This window comes from Diorhabda sublineata, chromosome 7 (assembly GCF_026230105.1).
Source record: "Diorhabda sublineata isolate icDioSubl1.1 chromosome 7, icDioSubl1.1, whole genome shotgun sequence".
Classification (NCBI taxonomy): Eukaryota; Metazoa; Arthropoda; class Insecta; order Coleoptera; family Chrysomelidae; genus Diorhabda; species Diorhabda sublineata.
Window position 1 is genome coordinate 24,695,408 of NC_079480.1, and position 15,855 is coordinate 24,711,262.

Consider the following 15,855-nt stretch of genomic DNA (forward strand, 5'->3'; position numbering starts at 1 on the left):
AATTGAATAAATATTAGGGTAGTTCTCTTAAAAAAACTAAAGTAGGGATCAACTTCCGAAATAACTGAAAGTCGTAGGCAACTGAAAACATTTGGATAGAATGATCCTTTCTATACAAATTAAAAAAAATATATATTTGTAGTTTTCAATATACGACGATCGTCCCAGAAGGCCTGATCAGGATTATGTGATAGTTACAAATAAACATACAGATGGTTCCTTCGACAAAATTACTGTGATAAAATATAATGGAAACTCCTCGAATCAAGAATGTTTATATACTTTTCCCATTTTCTCCAAGTATTAATATTTTTTCCAGAAAACTTTATGTAAAACTTTGTCGAGGTTTCCCGTTTTACTAATTGTGTTGACGTCGTAGAAATACAATAAAATTTTCGCTATTTCAACAGATATCTTCGTAAAAATTGATATAAGTGCCTCTCTACGAGGATGGTGCCAGCAGTACCTAGCCTGACCTAGAGATGGCGGTTGTTGCCTTAAAAAATACCACTATATTAAAGAATATACAATCTATACAGCATATGTTTCAAATTTGAAGACTACAGGCTGTTTAGTATTTGACAGCCATCAATAGTCAACGAATTAACTGAAAATTTAGACATGAGAAAGATGTGCACAGGATGGGTGCCGCGTTTGCCAACAATATCACAATGGAACAAAGACAGCGTCGTTTCCATCGAGCGTGTGGCAATATTTCGAAGAAATAAAGCTTATTCGTAGCCATGGACGAAACGTGGGTCCATCACACACACAAAATAAAGCTTTAAAGAAGGCAAGATCGTTCCAGCTGCAGTCAAGGTCATGTTGTCGGTTTTTTTGGGATGCGCGTGGGATAATCTTTATTGCAACGTTTGAGCAAAGAAATCAAGCAAAACGACTGCATTTGGCCAAGAAAAAAGTGTTGTTTCATCAAGACAATGCATCAGCTCACATATCCGTTATTGCAATGGCCAAAATTAATGAATTCAAGTTTGAATTGCTACTTCATGCACCCTATTCGCCAGATTTAGACCCCTCGGATTATTTTTTGTTCCCAGACTTGAAAATGAACAATTGAGAGGAGATGTATTCAGTTAATAGCTATTTTGCCGATTTTTATTTTAAAAAGGGTTTCGAACTTATTGAACATCGCTGGGAAAAGCTTTTTTTTCTAAAATTTGTGTGTTTTGTTTGTTGGGTCAGGAACTTCTGGGACCATTCTCGTATATCTCGTCTCAGCCCATCATATACCAAGAACAAAATCATCACGAAATTAAATATATTTTTTAGTGTAAGCAGCTCTATTACTGTATAAAAGATGCAATGGAAAAAGGAGGTGTTGCAGGTACTGCTCCTGAATTGGGAGGGGAGTTTCCCGTTCAGGATATGAGTACCGGGGAGGGCGGTTTATTGCAGGTTTGCATGGAAGGAGTAGGGTTACTTTTTGCAAACAGCAAGGTATTTGTACAGTTTCACTATATCATTCGTAGTAATAATTATATTGTTGTTTTTAGAATTTGGTGCTCATTGATTAGAGCAATATTGAAAAAAAATGTGTAAAAACATGAATATATTGACAATTTTTGTGAATAATAATTGAAAAAAAGGTAAAATGATCATGAGTTTACTGAAAATTTCATAATACTTGAACTTATTAGTTCTTAGACCTTTTTTATTTATTTTTATTGATAGATCATATTGATTTTAGGATTTTTCTTTTTTAAAATTAATTTTTGAGACATATTTTGATGTCGATGGTGATTTTTTAAAAATATTTATTATAATAATAGTTTTTTTTATATAAATAATATCTATGAGCACCAATTTTATCATTTAATATGTCCTTAAAAATATGAAGATTAAAGTACACTCCGTATTTTGATTTTCATGGTTTTTGTTAAATTTTGTTACGTGTCGTTTGATGCGCTAATGTGCATTTGTTTGCAAGGACCACTCAAACTTTCCTATTTGCTCTTGCCACTCGCTCGGTCGCTTTATTTTCATTTTTCTTTCAACATATAATCGATTGGGTAACAAAGTTTTTTTTTCAGATCTCACGTATATCTAAAATCAAACAGTATATTAATGAAGTGTTCAGTAGTTTATAGAAAAAAATGACATTTGAATGTGTTTGTCTTGATTAATAATTGTGCTATTATTTTCCAGCATACAAATTGTAGTATCGATTTTAAAATTCTGGGTTCTAACCTCCACTTTCTAACTATGGTCCAAATTAATACTTATTTTTTCTCAATACTTCTATATTATCAAAAATACCTATTCTGGGGTAAATAATTACCTAGTAGTTTCTTTAGTATACATGGTACAACTTACTAAATAATTCATATTATAAATTCATTTGTATACCATCCTGAAGCTTTAAAATTCTAGATAGTTCGACGTTTAAAGTGAATTTTCTTTTATATGATTAATATTAAGGAGCCTAATGATAATAATTGTTTAAATATTGTGATTTAATTCATATATGATCTTGGAAACAATCCGAGGCTACGATTGAAGAGATCCTCAACGCAAACTTCTATTTAGAAATCATCAATACTTCTTTTCTTGATTTTTTTTTGATATTATATCGATAGTTCTCCTTTATCTGAATTTCTGTTAATTTTTTTTACCCCTACATATTTTTGATTATCCCTATAACATACTTCCTATGCCATAATGATACCACTCATGGAAGCAATTTGATTGTTCTAATTTCTAATGTCAAATTGTTGTTTTTTATATAATTTAATAAAAACCGTGTGTATAACATCTGTCGAAAGCTGGCAACACTGTTGATAGCCCAGTGTCTGTATAACGATGCTTGATACGCCATAGCTTTGTGATTCATGTATGTCTATTTTCAAAAAATGCAGCGTCATTTATTCTATTTAATCATTTTAATTATCTTGTTTTATAATTCAATATCTCAGACAATCATTTGTGCTTTTTTATTTCGAACTATCAACTTTTTTCTTTTTTGAATTCATTGGCAGAAATTTGACGCATACTGAAATTTGACAACATGACAACATAAAGTTGGCGGCGCTGGTGACAGCTGACAGCCTAGAGTCTGTATGACGATGCTTGATACGCCATAGCTTTGTGATTCATGTATGTCTATTTTCAAAAAATGCAGCGACATTTATTCTATTTAATCATTTTAATTATCTTGTTTTATAATTCAATATTTCAGACAATAATTTAGGCTTTTTTATTTCAAACTATCAACTTTTTTCAATTCATTTGCAGATATTTTACGCATATTGAAATTTTGTACGCATGACATAAAGTTGGCGGCGCTGGTGACAGCTGACAGCCTAGAGTCTGTATGACGATACTTGATGTGCCATAGCATTATAAAATAAAATAATTAAACAGAATAAATGTCACTGCATTTTTTGAATATATGCATATATGAATCACAATGCTATTGCGCATCAAGCAGCGTCATACAGTCTCTGGGCTGTCACCAGTGCTGCCAACTTTATGTCAAGCGCACAAAATCTCAGTATGCATCAAATTTCTGCGAATGAGTCCAAAAAAGTTGTTGGTTTGAAAAATAAAAAGCACAAATTATTAGTATTGTTTGAGATATACAGACACTGGGCTCAGATAATTTGTCATTTTTTATTTCAAAATATCAACTTTTTTGGAATCATTTGCTGAAATTTTTACACTCAAATTTTGTGAGCTTGAATGATTCAACACAATAATTGTCACTAAATATACAATGTATGAATTACAACGTGCAATAAGCATCTTCATACAGACTTGTGACTATGACCGGTGTTGCCAAATTTATGGTTTCAACAGAAAATATACACCATATCTTAGAAACGTTAATTAATATAAAAGTATGAGTACATGGTATCATTAAAATGACTAGATACTTTGGGAGAAACATTTATAGTGATATTTGAAATGAAATATATTTCGACATATTCATGCTTTGTGTAATTTTTTTTCACGCACACTTTGTTCTGAAAATTTAGATAATAACTGACAATCTTGTTGATTTTATTGAAGCCGCAGAAATTTATATAAATTCTTGTAAAGAACTTTCCAAATAACAATTTAACGTTCGGTTTCTAAAAAAGTGAATCTTAATCTTTTACTTTGGGCCACTCTGTATGATGAATTAGTTAAAATATCTCTAATATAGATTAATGGATACTGCACTTGGTTCATTCAAGATTTTTGATCTGTGAAAAAAAGTTTATTTTGTTTACATCGTTTTTGGAAATACAGGAAAAGTTTTTTTGTCTTGATTCTCACTAAAAAATTATTTTTTTCACCGTTACTTTTGAAAGGAAACTTTTTTATCCAAATACTTGGCATATTTTACTGCTGGATTTCACTAAATGTCATAGGTGGGGCTCATAAATACGAGGTCGGCTGAAATATAAACCGAAATTTTGCTTTAAAAAACTTATTCAGTTGAAAGAGCTGGAATTTTACACTTTTTCTAGATACCACCTTTCCGGAAGCATCCGAAAGCTTTTTTCGTAAAAACCTTACGGCTTGTCACGTAAATATTCACGAAGGATTCAACCCCAACATTGCTTTCGAATCGTAGCCCGCCAAGTGACTATTTCAATTAATCAAATAAATGAAAGTCACATGGCGATAAATCGGGACTAGAAGGAGGATGTACGTGTCTTGCAGCAATATCTCACTACGGATTGGAATATTGCGTCGTTTTTATTTGTAGAAAGATTTGAACGTGTTTTTTAGAAAGTTATTGTAATACTTCGCGTTTATCGTTCGTTATTCAGTGAAAAAATCCACCGCAATGTGTCCTTTCATGTCTCAAAACACAGTATAACCTTCGATTTAACTGACACGCCATCTACTTCCTTTCTCAACTCCATAGACGCGCGTTTACTCTCCGGAATAAAGTCCTGTGCTCAAGTTTCGTCCATAGGGAAAATCTTCTTCTTTCTGTTCATAGGAGATGCGTACAAACTTCCAAGTGTGTTGATTTCTGCTCAAAACTCAGAAGTCTTGGCATCCTTCTGGATGGAGTTTTGTGGTAATCGAGCCGTTCATGAATCATTGCCATCACTTTTCGGCCTTTTCATACTCTATTGTATTTGAGAGGTACTCATCCCCAAATTCCACAGGTAATTTTGGAAATTTTGACCAAATAACGAATAATGATGCGTTGCACAACAGACACTGGTACATCCTTTTGGCTATTGGCTATAAGTAAACTAAAAAGCGAGATTATGCGATCCCTGCTAATATCTACGCTTCGTAACAAACCAGTTTAACTTCCAGTGCACAAAATTTTTTGCACGTTTATTCAAAAATTCCGGTTTATAATCCGCCAGTATAAAATCATTTTCAATTAATATTGTCTTCGTAGAACTGGGATTATGTTGGTACGAGGTAAAAGTACAGTCATTTGATAAGGCTTTGTCTCACTAATGTAGAATTAGCCCCTTGAAAAATACAAGATGGGATCAAATCAACATGAGAGGATTTATTATTTTGCTAATATATCAATTAAATAGGATTTGTGAGGTATCTGGATAAAGTTGAAGTGAAATATTGGTTTTTGGTAATCAAGACTACTACAAAATAGTTTGGTTTCACGTGCTGTGGAAATGAAAGTGACAAGCATGAATATGTCATTAGAAGGAAGTTTTTTTAAATACAAAATATAAATCTTTAAATGGAACCATATTTTTTGTTTTGTTTATCATGCGATTTTCTATTTTGCATGCTGCTAGATGTGATCTTTTAGCTGTATTAATATTTTAAGTATATCTTCTTGAATGCTGAATGTTTGGTTTTTGATATCATCCTTTATCTATTTCTATCAACTTAATGTTCGACTGAGTGGTCATTATTGCCGATACATATTCGGCAGGAGTTGTCTTATTGAGAAAACTTAGCTTAATAGGAACTTTTGAGATGGTCCTTTTTTGTCAAGTACAGTACTAATTGTTTATTATTATTTTTTTCTCTCTCTCCATATGTCCACGTCGATACGTTGCTGCTGCTTGCAGGACTTTGAGGTATATACATAAATAAATCTAGAGTTATTTATAGTTAGTCTTAGTCGATAGTCTTTGTTTAGATTAGTTGCTTTCCTGTAGATTTCAGCTATTGCATCCTTCCGATTTGTTCACAAACGGCACCGGATTTCCTTAACAGACACGTTTTAAATATTCAATCAGTTTTTCTGCTTGAATTTGATTGAATTGACATCTAATTGGTGTCCCAAAATTAACGCAACATTTGATTTACATAGAAAACACAGTTTTTAGTCTATTGATTGTAATTTTTTTATTGAATCATAAAATACATAAATGTTGCCGAATTTCGTCAATGCAACGTCGAATCTCTTCCTTTAATAAACGCGTGGTTGTGGCCTCGTTTACGTGATTCCAAATAATCTCACAAAAATAAATCTAATGGTGTTAAATCACACGATATAGTTGGCCAATTCTAGTCTCTGAAACAAGAGATACATGGAACCATTTATTGGCCCCATCAATATCATCCAATTTCAGCCAAAGTAACAGTAACTGCTTGATCAGACTCATTTTCAAAAAAGTATGTCTCCAGTCCAAAATTCACCTCAAACATTGTGGCTGCATTTATTTCTCGTCAATCACTTGTGGGTTTTCAGACCCCCAAAAGCGGCAATTTTGGCAATTAACAAACGTATAAAGGTGAAAAATCAGCATTTGTTGATGCTCAATAATCCATTCAAAAAATTTTCTTCACTGTGCATGGTCATCAGGCTTCAGTTGTTATGTTGATTGAATTTAGTAAGCATGGAAATGTGAGTACACGCCGTAGAGAACTTCTTGAACTTCAAAATTCTTGTCCACGATGTCGAATTGACGTTCCTGGATTTTATCGATACTTTCACGCATTGCTTCAATTTGCCATTTAAACGATTTATTTCTAAACCTGTGACCCGGAATTTTTCAATGAATCTCTTCACGTTCGACGATGTTAGAACCGACTATATTTTTGCCAAGTTTTCATTATTTTTGAAATATTGTTCAATAATGAAGACATTTTGTTTTATCCTGTAACGCTCCATTTTTAATAACCCCAAACTGTCAGCTGTCGATTTGATTTTTTTAGTGTTGTCAGCACTTTACTGCATAAATGGCGGCAAATTTAAATCTTGCGTTAATTTTAGCTGAATAAACCACTGACTTTGGATAAAATATTTTTTTGATATATAAAGGGATCAATATGAAAATATTCACTTTACTATTATTCATACAATTCCATAAACGTTTTATAAGATCATCTTTACAAACTAGAATTGAGTACTAGTCACAACTAATTTCATATAGAACTTGGAAAATTATCATAATTTCACTATAAAACACTTTCATCACCATATTATCACGATAACCATTGATTTTACCATGAAATATTGAAAATTGCATTTACACTCATAAAGATACTTAACTCAGATAACCAAATATTTTAAACTAACGAATTTACGTACTACTGTTCAATTACTAACATTTGCAATTTATTGTAATGATTGTTATCAATTTAAATTGATAATTGTGAAAGTATCGACGTTTTTCTTCGCGTGTGTCAGTTTTTTACGTCTTGTAGTTGCAAATGGCTGATCACGAAATTCAACAAACTTCTTCTTCTTCTTTTTTATTGTGGGTGTGGACTAGATTAAAAAAACTATTAACGATGTTAAAGCCAATATTCAAAACTAGAAAACAATATTTATGATATTGTAAAGTTAAAAGAAGAATAAAAAATTGAAAACACTGGATTTTTTTGTAGCTATTAATTAATTGAAATGAAGTTGAGACGGATAAACAAATCTAGATAATATGATACTGAAATTACATAACAAAAAAATATTTTATTGAATAGTGGCCTATATAAATGAATAGATTTAGTCGTAAAACGTGTCGTGAAACCTTTTTTGGTTATCTCACTTAATTTAGTTTTATATATAAATTATTAATGAACCAAGACAAATTAGTGCTGCGCATATTTGTAGCCAACGTAGCTGCTTATTTTTGCGGATGACCTACCGCATGGTAACTAACACTTAAATTGTTGCACAATTTTTTTTAAAACACCGTTTCGACACTAATACACGTCATATACACTCTAATTAGGTACAAAAAACGTAGAATCATATCAACATTATCAAACCATCTCTAAAGTTGCCTAAGGCTCTAAGCACGATCGCTTTTGCGCATGTATATTATGCTTTATTTGTTTACAACAATTTATATTTACAACTTCGACTGAATTTTAACGAGTTCTAGCATGAATTTTGAAAATTTTTCGACAAAAAAATTAAGTTTGATTTTGATTTTACAGTTTTTCGTACGGATAGTCCACATAAGGAAATGTTTCACCCAGAAATCGAATATATTTGTTATAGAAGAATTTAGTAAGTTAATAATAAATATTCGGTGGTTGATTATGACAGATAAATTATTTATTAACATTTTTTTCTATCTTACAGATCCAAAAACTCGACATATTATCCAAAGAAAGTACAAGTCACCAATGGTGAGTAGTATCACATCATTTCTTATGTTAACCGTTCATTGTACCTATTTTTCTCGTTATACACTGTGTTATCACATTTTCACAAAGGTAAAACAATTATTGGTTTCATTTTGTCTATCGGAATTTTCTTTATTTCTCAAATTCATCGCTTTTTCACTTCTGAGCTTTCACTTTCATACTAGTAGTGGCTTTATCGACTTTATCTAAAAGTAGACGACTTTGCACTTATTTTATATGGTGATGCTTTCAGCACTGCCGTTTCAGATACTTCGATGCCATAAATTTCTTTCGAAAATTGTTTTTAGGAATAATTTCTCACTGAAAATATGAATTGATAATTATACAATAGACGTTTAGGCAATTGAATGAAAATGTTATATTTAGAAAACAAACGAGGTACTTTTGTTTTTCAACCTCCGATCGCTCCGTGCAGAAGAGGTCTGGAATACGCTGTAGGTGACTGCGAAGCTCTTGCTTTACACACTCCGCCATTGTTGACATTCGACGTCAGTCGGCGTTGTGCTACAGCCACGTAAACATGTCCGCCATTATTGATGTGTGATTCGTTTTCTACAGGCGGAAAGCCGAAGTTCTGCAAAAATCGATCGGAGAATGAGTAGTTTGTATGAGGCAAACTTCATGATTGATGGTCTAGTGCATGAATGGTGTCAAAAGTTTAGATATAGCCGTAATGATGTGTATGATGAAGGGGACTGAGGACGCAAATCTGTCGTTTCAGATAACTACCGATCTTTTGGTAATGAAATTACTGATTAATACGAAATTGTCTTTTATTTATAGCCTATCGGAGGTTGAAAAAAAAACGGCCGTCGTTTGTTTAGATCCTTAGATGATATTTTCTTGTGTAATTCTTTTCCAAATTGGAATTTTAATGAATTTATTAAGATATAATTCCTTCTATTCACTGTTTTTGCAATAACTTTCTACAATAAATTCTTGAAAACAGAAGAGAAGATATTAGAAAAAACTTATCAGGAAACAGGATTTACTAAAAGGCACTGCGTTCGGTGAGCTGGCAGGAAGGACGGAAATCCGCGACTACAGATAAACACAAGACAAAAAAATCAATTAATTTTTGTTTTATTTAATATACTGAAAATTTTATTGAAAATGACGAGAAAATAGTGTACAAATTGGAGCTCTCAAAGATGACGAATCGCAAATTTCAATTTCCCATTTCAATGATATTTGAACTTCTGTCTCTAAAGTTGGACGAGAAATTTTTTAATCAATCAGAGTGTATTCTTATAAAAAATTTAGAGCTCTACAAAAAAGCTCTCCGACAATTTTTTCATACATTCACCCATTCAAAAGTTATTCAAGGTAAAAGTTGGATTCATATCAAATTTCAACATTCTTTAATTTGCAACCATCAACCAGCGATAGTGGTATCAACAAATCTTGAACGTCAAATATAACCCCGTGTAAGGGATTGCCTTTAGGGCGTTATTCTTCCGAAATCTCCAAATCGGAAATTTTGTTGATTAGAATATAATTTCTAATGGAGGAATCGAAAGAAAACTATCAAAGAGTTATTTGAAATGCCAACGTTCCGATCTTTTATTTGATCTTCATCGAGGCTAAAAATATATTGTACATTATAACTCAAACGTTGATGAAGATGAACAAGTAACCAAAAAATTGTGAAATTAGAAGTTAAACAATAATTAGATAGTTTAACAGTACAAAAATGAATAGGACAAACTGTATATAAGACAAAAATTTAGACTAGTTTAGTGGTTAGTTTTACTTCTAATTACACAATTTTTCGTTTACTTGTTCATCTTCATCAATGTTTGAGTTATAATGTACAATATATTATTAGCCTTGATGAAGATCAAATAAAAGATTGAAACGTTGGCATTTAAAAAAATTGGACAGTTTTATTTTGAGTCCTCAACCCGCAACATCATTCGAAATTACATAAAAATAATGTCGCTGAGAATGTCGATCGGCGGATCCATTCAGATTATTTTCAAATAAAATGTTTTATTTTATAACGTCTTTGGTCGCATGCCATTTTTTTCAAATTTCACCTAAATTAATGTTTTAGTTTGCATGAATTTTTTTTGTTGATTGTAGGCTAGCCATATCTTGCATAATTTCCACAGGATATTATCTATTTGCATGGCACAACAATTAGCCGCCGAATTAAAAAGTAAGAAACTTTTTGTTGGATAATAATTATTTATACTATAATAATTTTTCGTATACCAAGACCTTCAGTTTAGTAAGTAATGTTATTTACATTTATCGATATATTCTCTATTTTTCAGGCTGACCAAATCTGTTACTCGGTATTGTGTGTCTTTTCGTACGTAGCCGCTGGAACTGATAAGTCTAAAACCGTCAAAAAACCAGTAGACGTATCGCAGTTCGATATGACTGCTAGTCTAAAAGTATCCAGTCCAGTAGAAGCTCCTCCTGTATTGACACACATTACCGCCGTGCCTCCACCGCCGAGTCCCGAACCAGGATCCGTTGCACCAATCGGAGGTCCACCGAAATATCCTCCACCGGCGTTACCTCCGGGTGTAGCTCCGCCTGCTCCACCACCTGGCGTTAAAACGATTCATTCTCAATTGTCGTTACCTTCTAGTAAACCTCCTCCTATTCCCAGTAGAAGTATGCAGTCCAGACAAATGACCATCTCTTCTCAACCACCTCAACCTCCTCCTCGACCAAAGTGACATTATAAACGATACTCCTTACCGTTTATTTATGGGGCTGATTGTAAAGGGCCGTCTTGTCTTCCTTGGGTGTGATCTCCGTTTTAGTTTTAGAATTGAGGCTAGAAACATATTCGTTTTTTTGATTTTGATAATTTTTATTTCCTGATACAGAAAATGTAGGAAAAATATATGTAATAACAGGAAATGGATCGGAAAGATTTTTATTTATATATCGAATATTTGATTAATTTTTTTGGGTATATAAAAAGAATTCTCTTAAATAAACACTTTTGTATTTCACTATTTGTATTTCTTTCACAAGTAATTAACAGGAAAATTTTCCAGAGTCGATGGAAAAATATTTTTTGACAACCACTTTGATACATAAATTCCTTCACAAGAAAAAATAGGTCAAAATAATTGAGAAATTCGGTCTCAAAGTTTGTAGTACCGAAAATTAGACGATTCATTTTAATTCCTCTTTGGTCCAGGATTAAAATTTTTAAATGGGAAAAGGGACTATAACATTGAGTAATATTTTAGTGCATCGTAATTTTCTATAAGTTTTCATTTGAAATAATCTGTTAATAAAAATATAAAAACCAAACCTAACCTTTTTTCCCTTTAGATTTGAGGTGGAGGTTAATGTCTGATTCAAGGCTCGCCTGTAAAGTTGTTTTGGAGTTGTGTAGGGTTCACACCTCATTCACACCCTCCTCGTTTTAAAGGAAAGTTGGAAAAATGCTCCTCCTTCTATTATACCACAATGGACCTCAGACAACCAATCTAGATCGAGTTTATCCGTACTAATCTAACCTAACTTAGTTTATCTTGACTATTCCTACTATTTCCTTCTTAATTCCTCTGTGGTCTCTATCCTTGAGCTCTTTTTTTCATTAGTATCAAAACGTAATTGTACGTCATCCTTTTTTCGATCGAACTTAACCTAATCTAATCTTACAAACCCAATTTAATCTAACGTAACCTTTTATAACCTAACTTAATCTAACCTTTTTTTTGGTCCTGAGGTGGGGTGGAAGCTAATGTCGTCCTCACAGCGGGCGGGTGCAATGCTGTGAGTTTGTGTGGGACTCTCACCCACTAAACCACCCTCTTCCTTCCTAAATCTTTGGGAGTTGCGAACGCCGGGAGGACAACAAGTTGTTACTACATAAGCGTAACATAATCTAACCTAAGCTGATTTGATTAAACGTAAACTATCATAACCTCACTGAATCTAACCCAACCTAACCTAATCTAACCTATTCTAACCTAACCTTTTTTTGTCGAAAGGGAATTTGTTGGAGAAGCAATCTTTATAGACACCCGATTTAACCATTTTTTTTCTGATTCTGAACCTCAACTCTGTATGCATTTTCCCATTCTTGTTTATTCCTTACTTCACTGCCTATGAACTATGTCTGTTTACAAGGCCTAACCTAGCCCAACCTAACCTAATGTTACCTAACCTAACTTTAACCTAATCTAATCGAATCGAACCTAACCTACTATCCTAATCCTAATCTTTTACGAGACGGTTCTTCCTATTCTTTAAGAGGATATCCGGAGGCAATTTGTATTTGCAACGATCCTCTTCTTCATTTTTATGTTCTTTCCAATATTCTGAGCTCCCTATATAGTTGTTACCTTTTTTACCAATGCTGGGAGCTTATCTATTTTTTTCTCAATACTTTCTCCCTTGCTCTTCCCAATAACCACGTTCATCCTAGGTCATTTCAGCTACCAGCTAAGTCATCAGCTGTCCTCTTCATTTCCTTGACTTGTGAAGAGTTGCGGGGCTTAGAGAATCATCTACTTCATAGATGAAGCACTTCTTGCTACCATGACGGCAACTGGCGGATCGCTGGAGATTCTTCCTCTGAATCGCTATCAATTTTATCTATCGCATTGGTTTTTGTTTTTTATTTTGTTTCTAAAAACTTACGTAACATATAAGATCACACTCCTTACTAAAGCTTATTAAAGTCTCCCCAGATCCTGTTAAGTTGGTCATATTCTAAACACACTGTTTACACTACTACAACAACAAACAAAATTCTAATGTTTGACGCGTGTCTCTGAAGATGATGATTTGGTAATGGAAACGCGCGTCAGATAGTGTAATTATGAGTGTTGGTGTAGTGGTATTGAATTCAGTATAATCCTTTTAAGCTAATTCAGCTCTGGTTTTGCTGCTATTGGAATTTCATTATTTCTTGTCCACTACAACTAGTTGGGAGTACGCATCATTTTAGAATCAGCCCCCGCGAAACTTACCTATCGGTAAATACATTTTGAGATCGAATTTTCTAACGCCCCCCTTCCTAGAAATTCTAAAAGATATTTTATTCTTTAGACACTAAGAAATTTTTTGTAATTTTTTTAAGTTCTAATAATTTCTTACATACTTTTAGGGAAAGAAAGTTTTTTTTGAATTCCATCATATCGTAAACGAGAATTTTTAAAATTTATGATCGTTTTTTGGGTAGTTTAGATCCTACGAATAAATTTAAACAAATTCGAGTGAGCAAATTGTATATCGTAATAACTATTGTGCCTCAATTATAGTTTTATGTATAGAAGTGTTCTGTATATATATATGAATTTATTTATTTGTAAAAAAAAACATGATTTTAGTGAGCAATACTAGTCACTTTTGTTGTTGAATTATTTAACAGAAATGCTTGGAATGTATGACGTTTTACATGTTAATAAAATTAAGAAAAACATTTGTTTTTTACTTACAAAACTCCCCATCATTCCGGAACTTTAACGACGCAGGAATATCACACCAAACGTATTGGTTATGTCAGCAACTACTTGAACTTTCGCCCCACTAATAGCTATTAAATAACGAGACTACTGATATTTTTATATTATTGTAATATTTTTCTTATTTATTTATATGATTTCTATTCGTTGGGTGAATTAATAAATACGGTCTCTCACGTTCTTAATTCAATTAAAAACTATACACTACACTAACTTATAATAGTTCACTTATCATTATCACTTTACTAACTTAAATAATTTACACAAATTCTTCAATCACTTTCTATTTCGGTTTGTTCAGTACGACTATTTATTATAAACTAAACTAAACAGCGCGAAACAAACTCCCTATATATATATATATATATATAGAATTCTTAAAATTTCAGAAATTAAGAAAACTAAACAAATAAAACAATAGACTGTCCTAGAAATCATTCAAAAGAAACATTGTAAATAAATCGCCTGCTATAATAAAAACTTATATGGATTCAGCGGTTCATAAAAAATATGACAAAGGCGTCGCGCGGCGTCGATCAATACATACCCCTCCTCTACCACTGTATTGCTCCATGGGAATCTTCCATCTTTCGAAATATCGCAGTCTTTTTCTGTGAGTTCCAAGAGGACGCCGGCCCGCTTTTTCTTTCACAGCTTCCATAGATTCAAATCTTGTTCCTTGCAATGCCGATTTGATCTTATGAAATAGGTAGGAGTCGCACGTTGCAAAATCCGGCAAATAAGCTGGGTGGTCTAACAGCGGGGTACTACAATCGACTAGAAAACGTTTGAGCGACAAAATTCAAGAGGGGATTGCTCGTATAAAATTAAGATGGGTGTTTCCTATAACAAAATTTAAAACGTGATGACTAAAATTGAGTTTTTATTCGTTTTTCCTACAAATTCAGTGAAGCTAGAAACATGGAATTCTGTAATGTTTGTGTATTCGCAAAGGACTAACCAAGGGTATTTTCTCACTATTCCTTTTACATTATACGGGACTGCAATTAGCAGCCCTTAATTTATTTGGAATCAAAACTTTTTTTTTAGATAAAGTTTTATGAAATAGAATTATTACTTAGAACACCCTGTAGATTTAGTAGTCGTACGAATGCTTAGAAGTGAAAGGGCGATCCGAACGTGAATCATCTTATCAAAAACACGTGGACAAACATTCACATTGCCTTACACTTGTTTCAAGTTTAATGTGAAATTGCACAAAAATCTGTCGCTTTATTCCAACGTCGATCATTTTTACGGCAAAATAAGAAAAAACGTAGGGCACGACTACACTGGTTTGTCTACAGACACGGTAGGTATCGTATTTGAAAGAGTAGGCTTCAGGCCTAGACAGCTGACAGTTGTGAAACTTTGGCGTATGCGTTCTTTTGCTGTAGCAGCGCTAGTTTCGTTGCTCTACACCTTGTAAGACCGTTAAAGAAAAAAAAAATGAAACGCATGTCTCCAGCATTGTAGATCCACTAAGATACATAGAGATTGGAGTAAAATTGAATTTAACAAGAATTCCCTTGAATTTTTGATACAACTGACATTACAATGACAGTTTTTAGATTGTAAGCAATTTATTTCGTTCTGTTGCTTGATTTTCAACCACAGCTCGTTTTGATCTACCAATATTTCATCGGCGAAATGACCGAAACGCTCAAGACTATCCCTGACATTAGGTGAGGTGATAAAAAAGGATGTTAACAAACAATTATACTGGGCCTTAAGTTGTCGAATGAGTTTTGACGATGCGAAACACCGAATTCATTGAGTACGTTCTATTTAACCTTGACAATGATCTCGTCAGTAACCACTGAAATATTCGTTCCACTAACATTAAAAGATCATGAAC

At 32.9% G+C, this 15,855-nt stretch overlaps 1 protein-coding gene across 1 annotated transcript in view; it reads left to right on the forward strand.

Moving 5' to 3' along the window:
* The window catches only part of LOC130446748 (MAP kinase-activating death domain protein), a 41,191-nt gene extending 27,239 nt beyond the window's left edge, over positions 1-13,952 (forward strand). Inside the window, exons 28-31 of the mRNA XM_056783166.1 lie at positions 1,291-1,458; positions 8,338-8,410; positions 8,486-8,532; positions 10,830-13,952. Coding sequence (XP_056639144.1) covers positions 1,291-1,458; positions 8,338-8,410; positions 8,486-8,532; positions 10,830-11,243 — 702 coding nt within the window. The 3' untranslated portion in view covers positions 11,244-13,952. The remainder of the gene's footprint in view (positions 1-1,290; positions 1,459-8,337; positions 8,411-8,485; positions 8,533-10,829) is intronic.
* Positions 13,953-15,855: the final 1,903 nt, after the last annotated feature.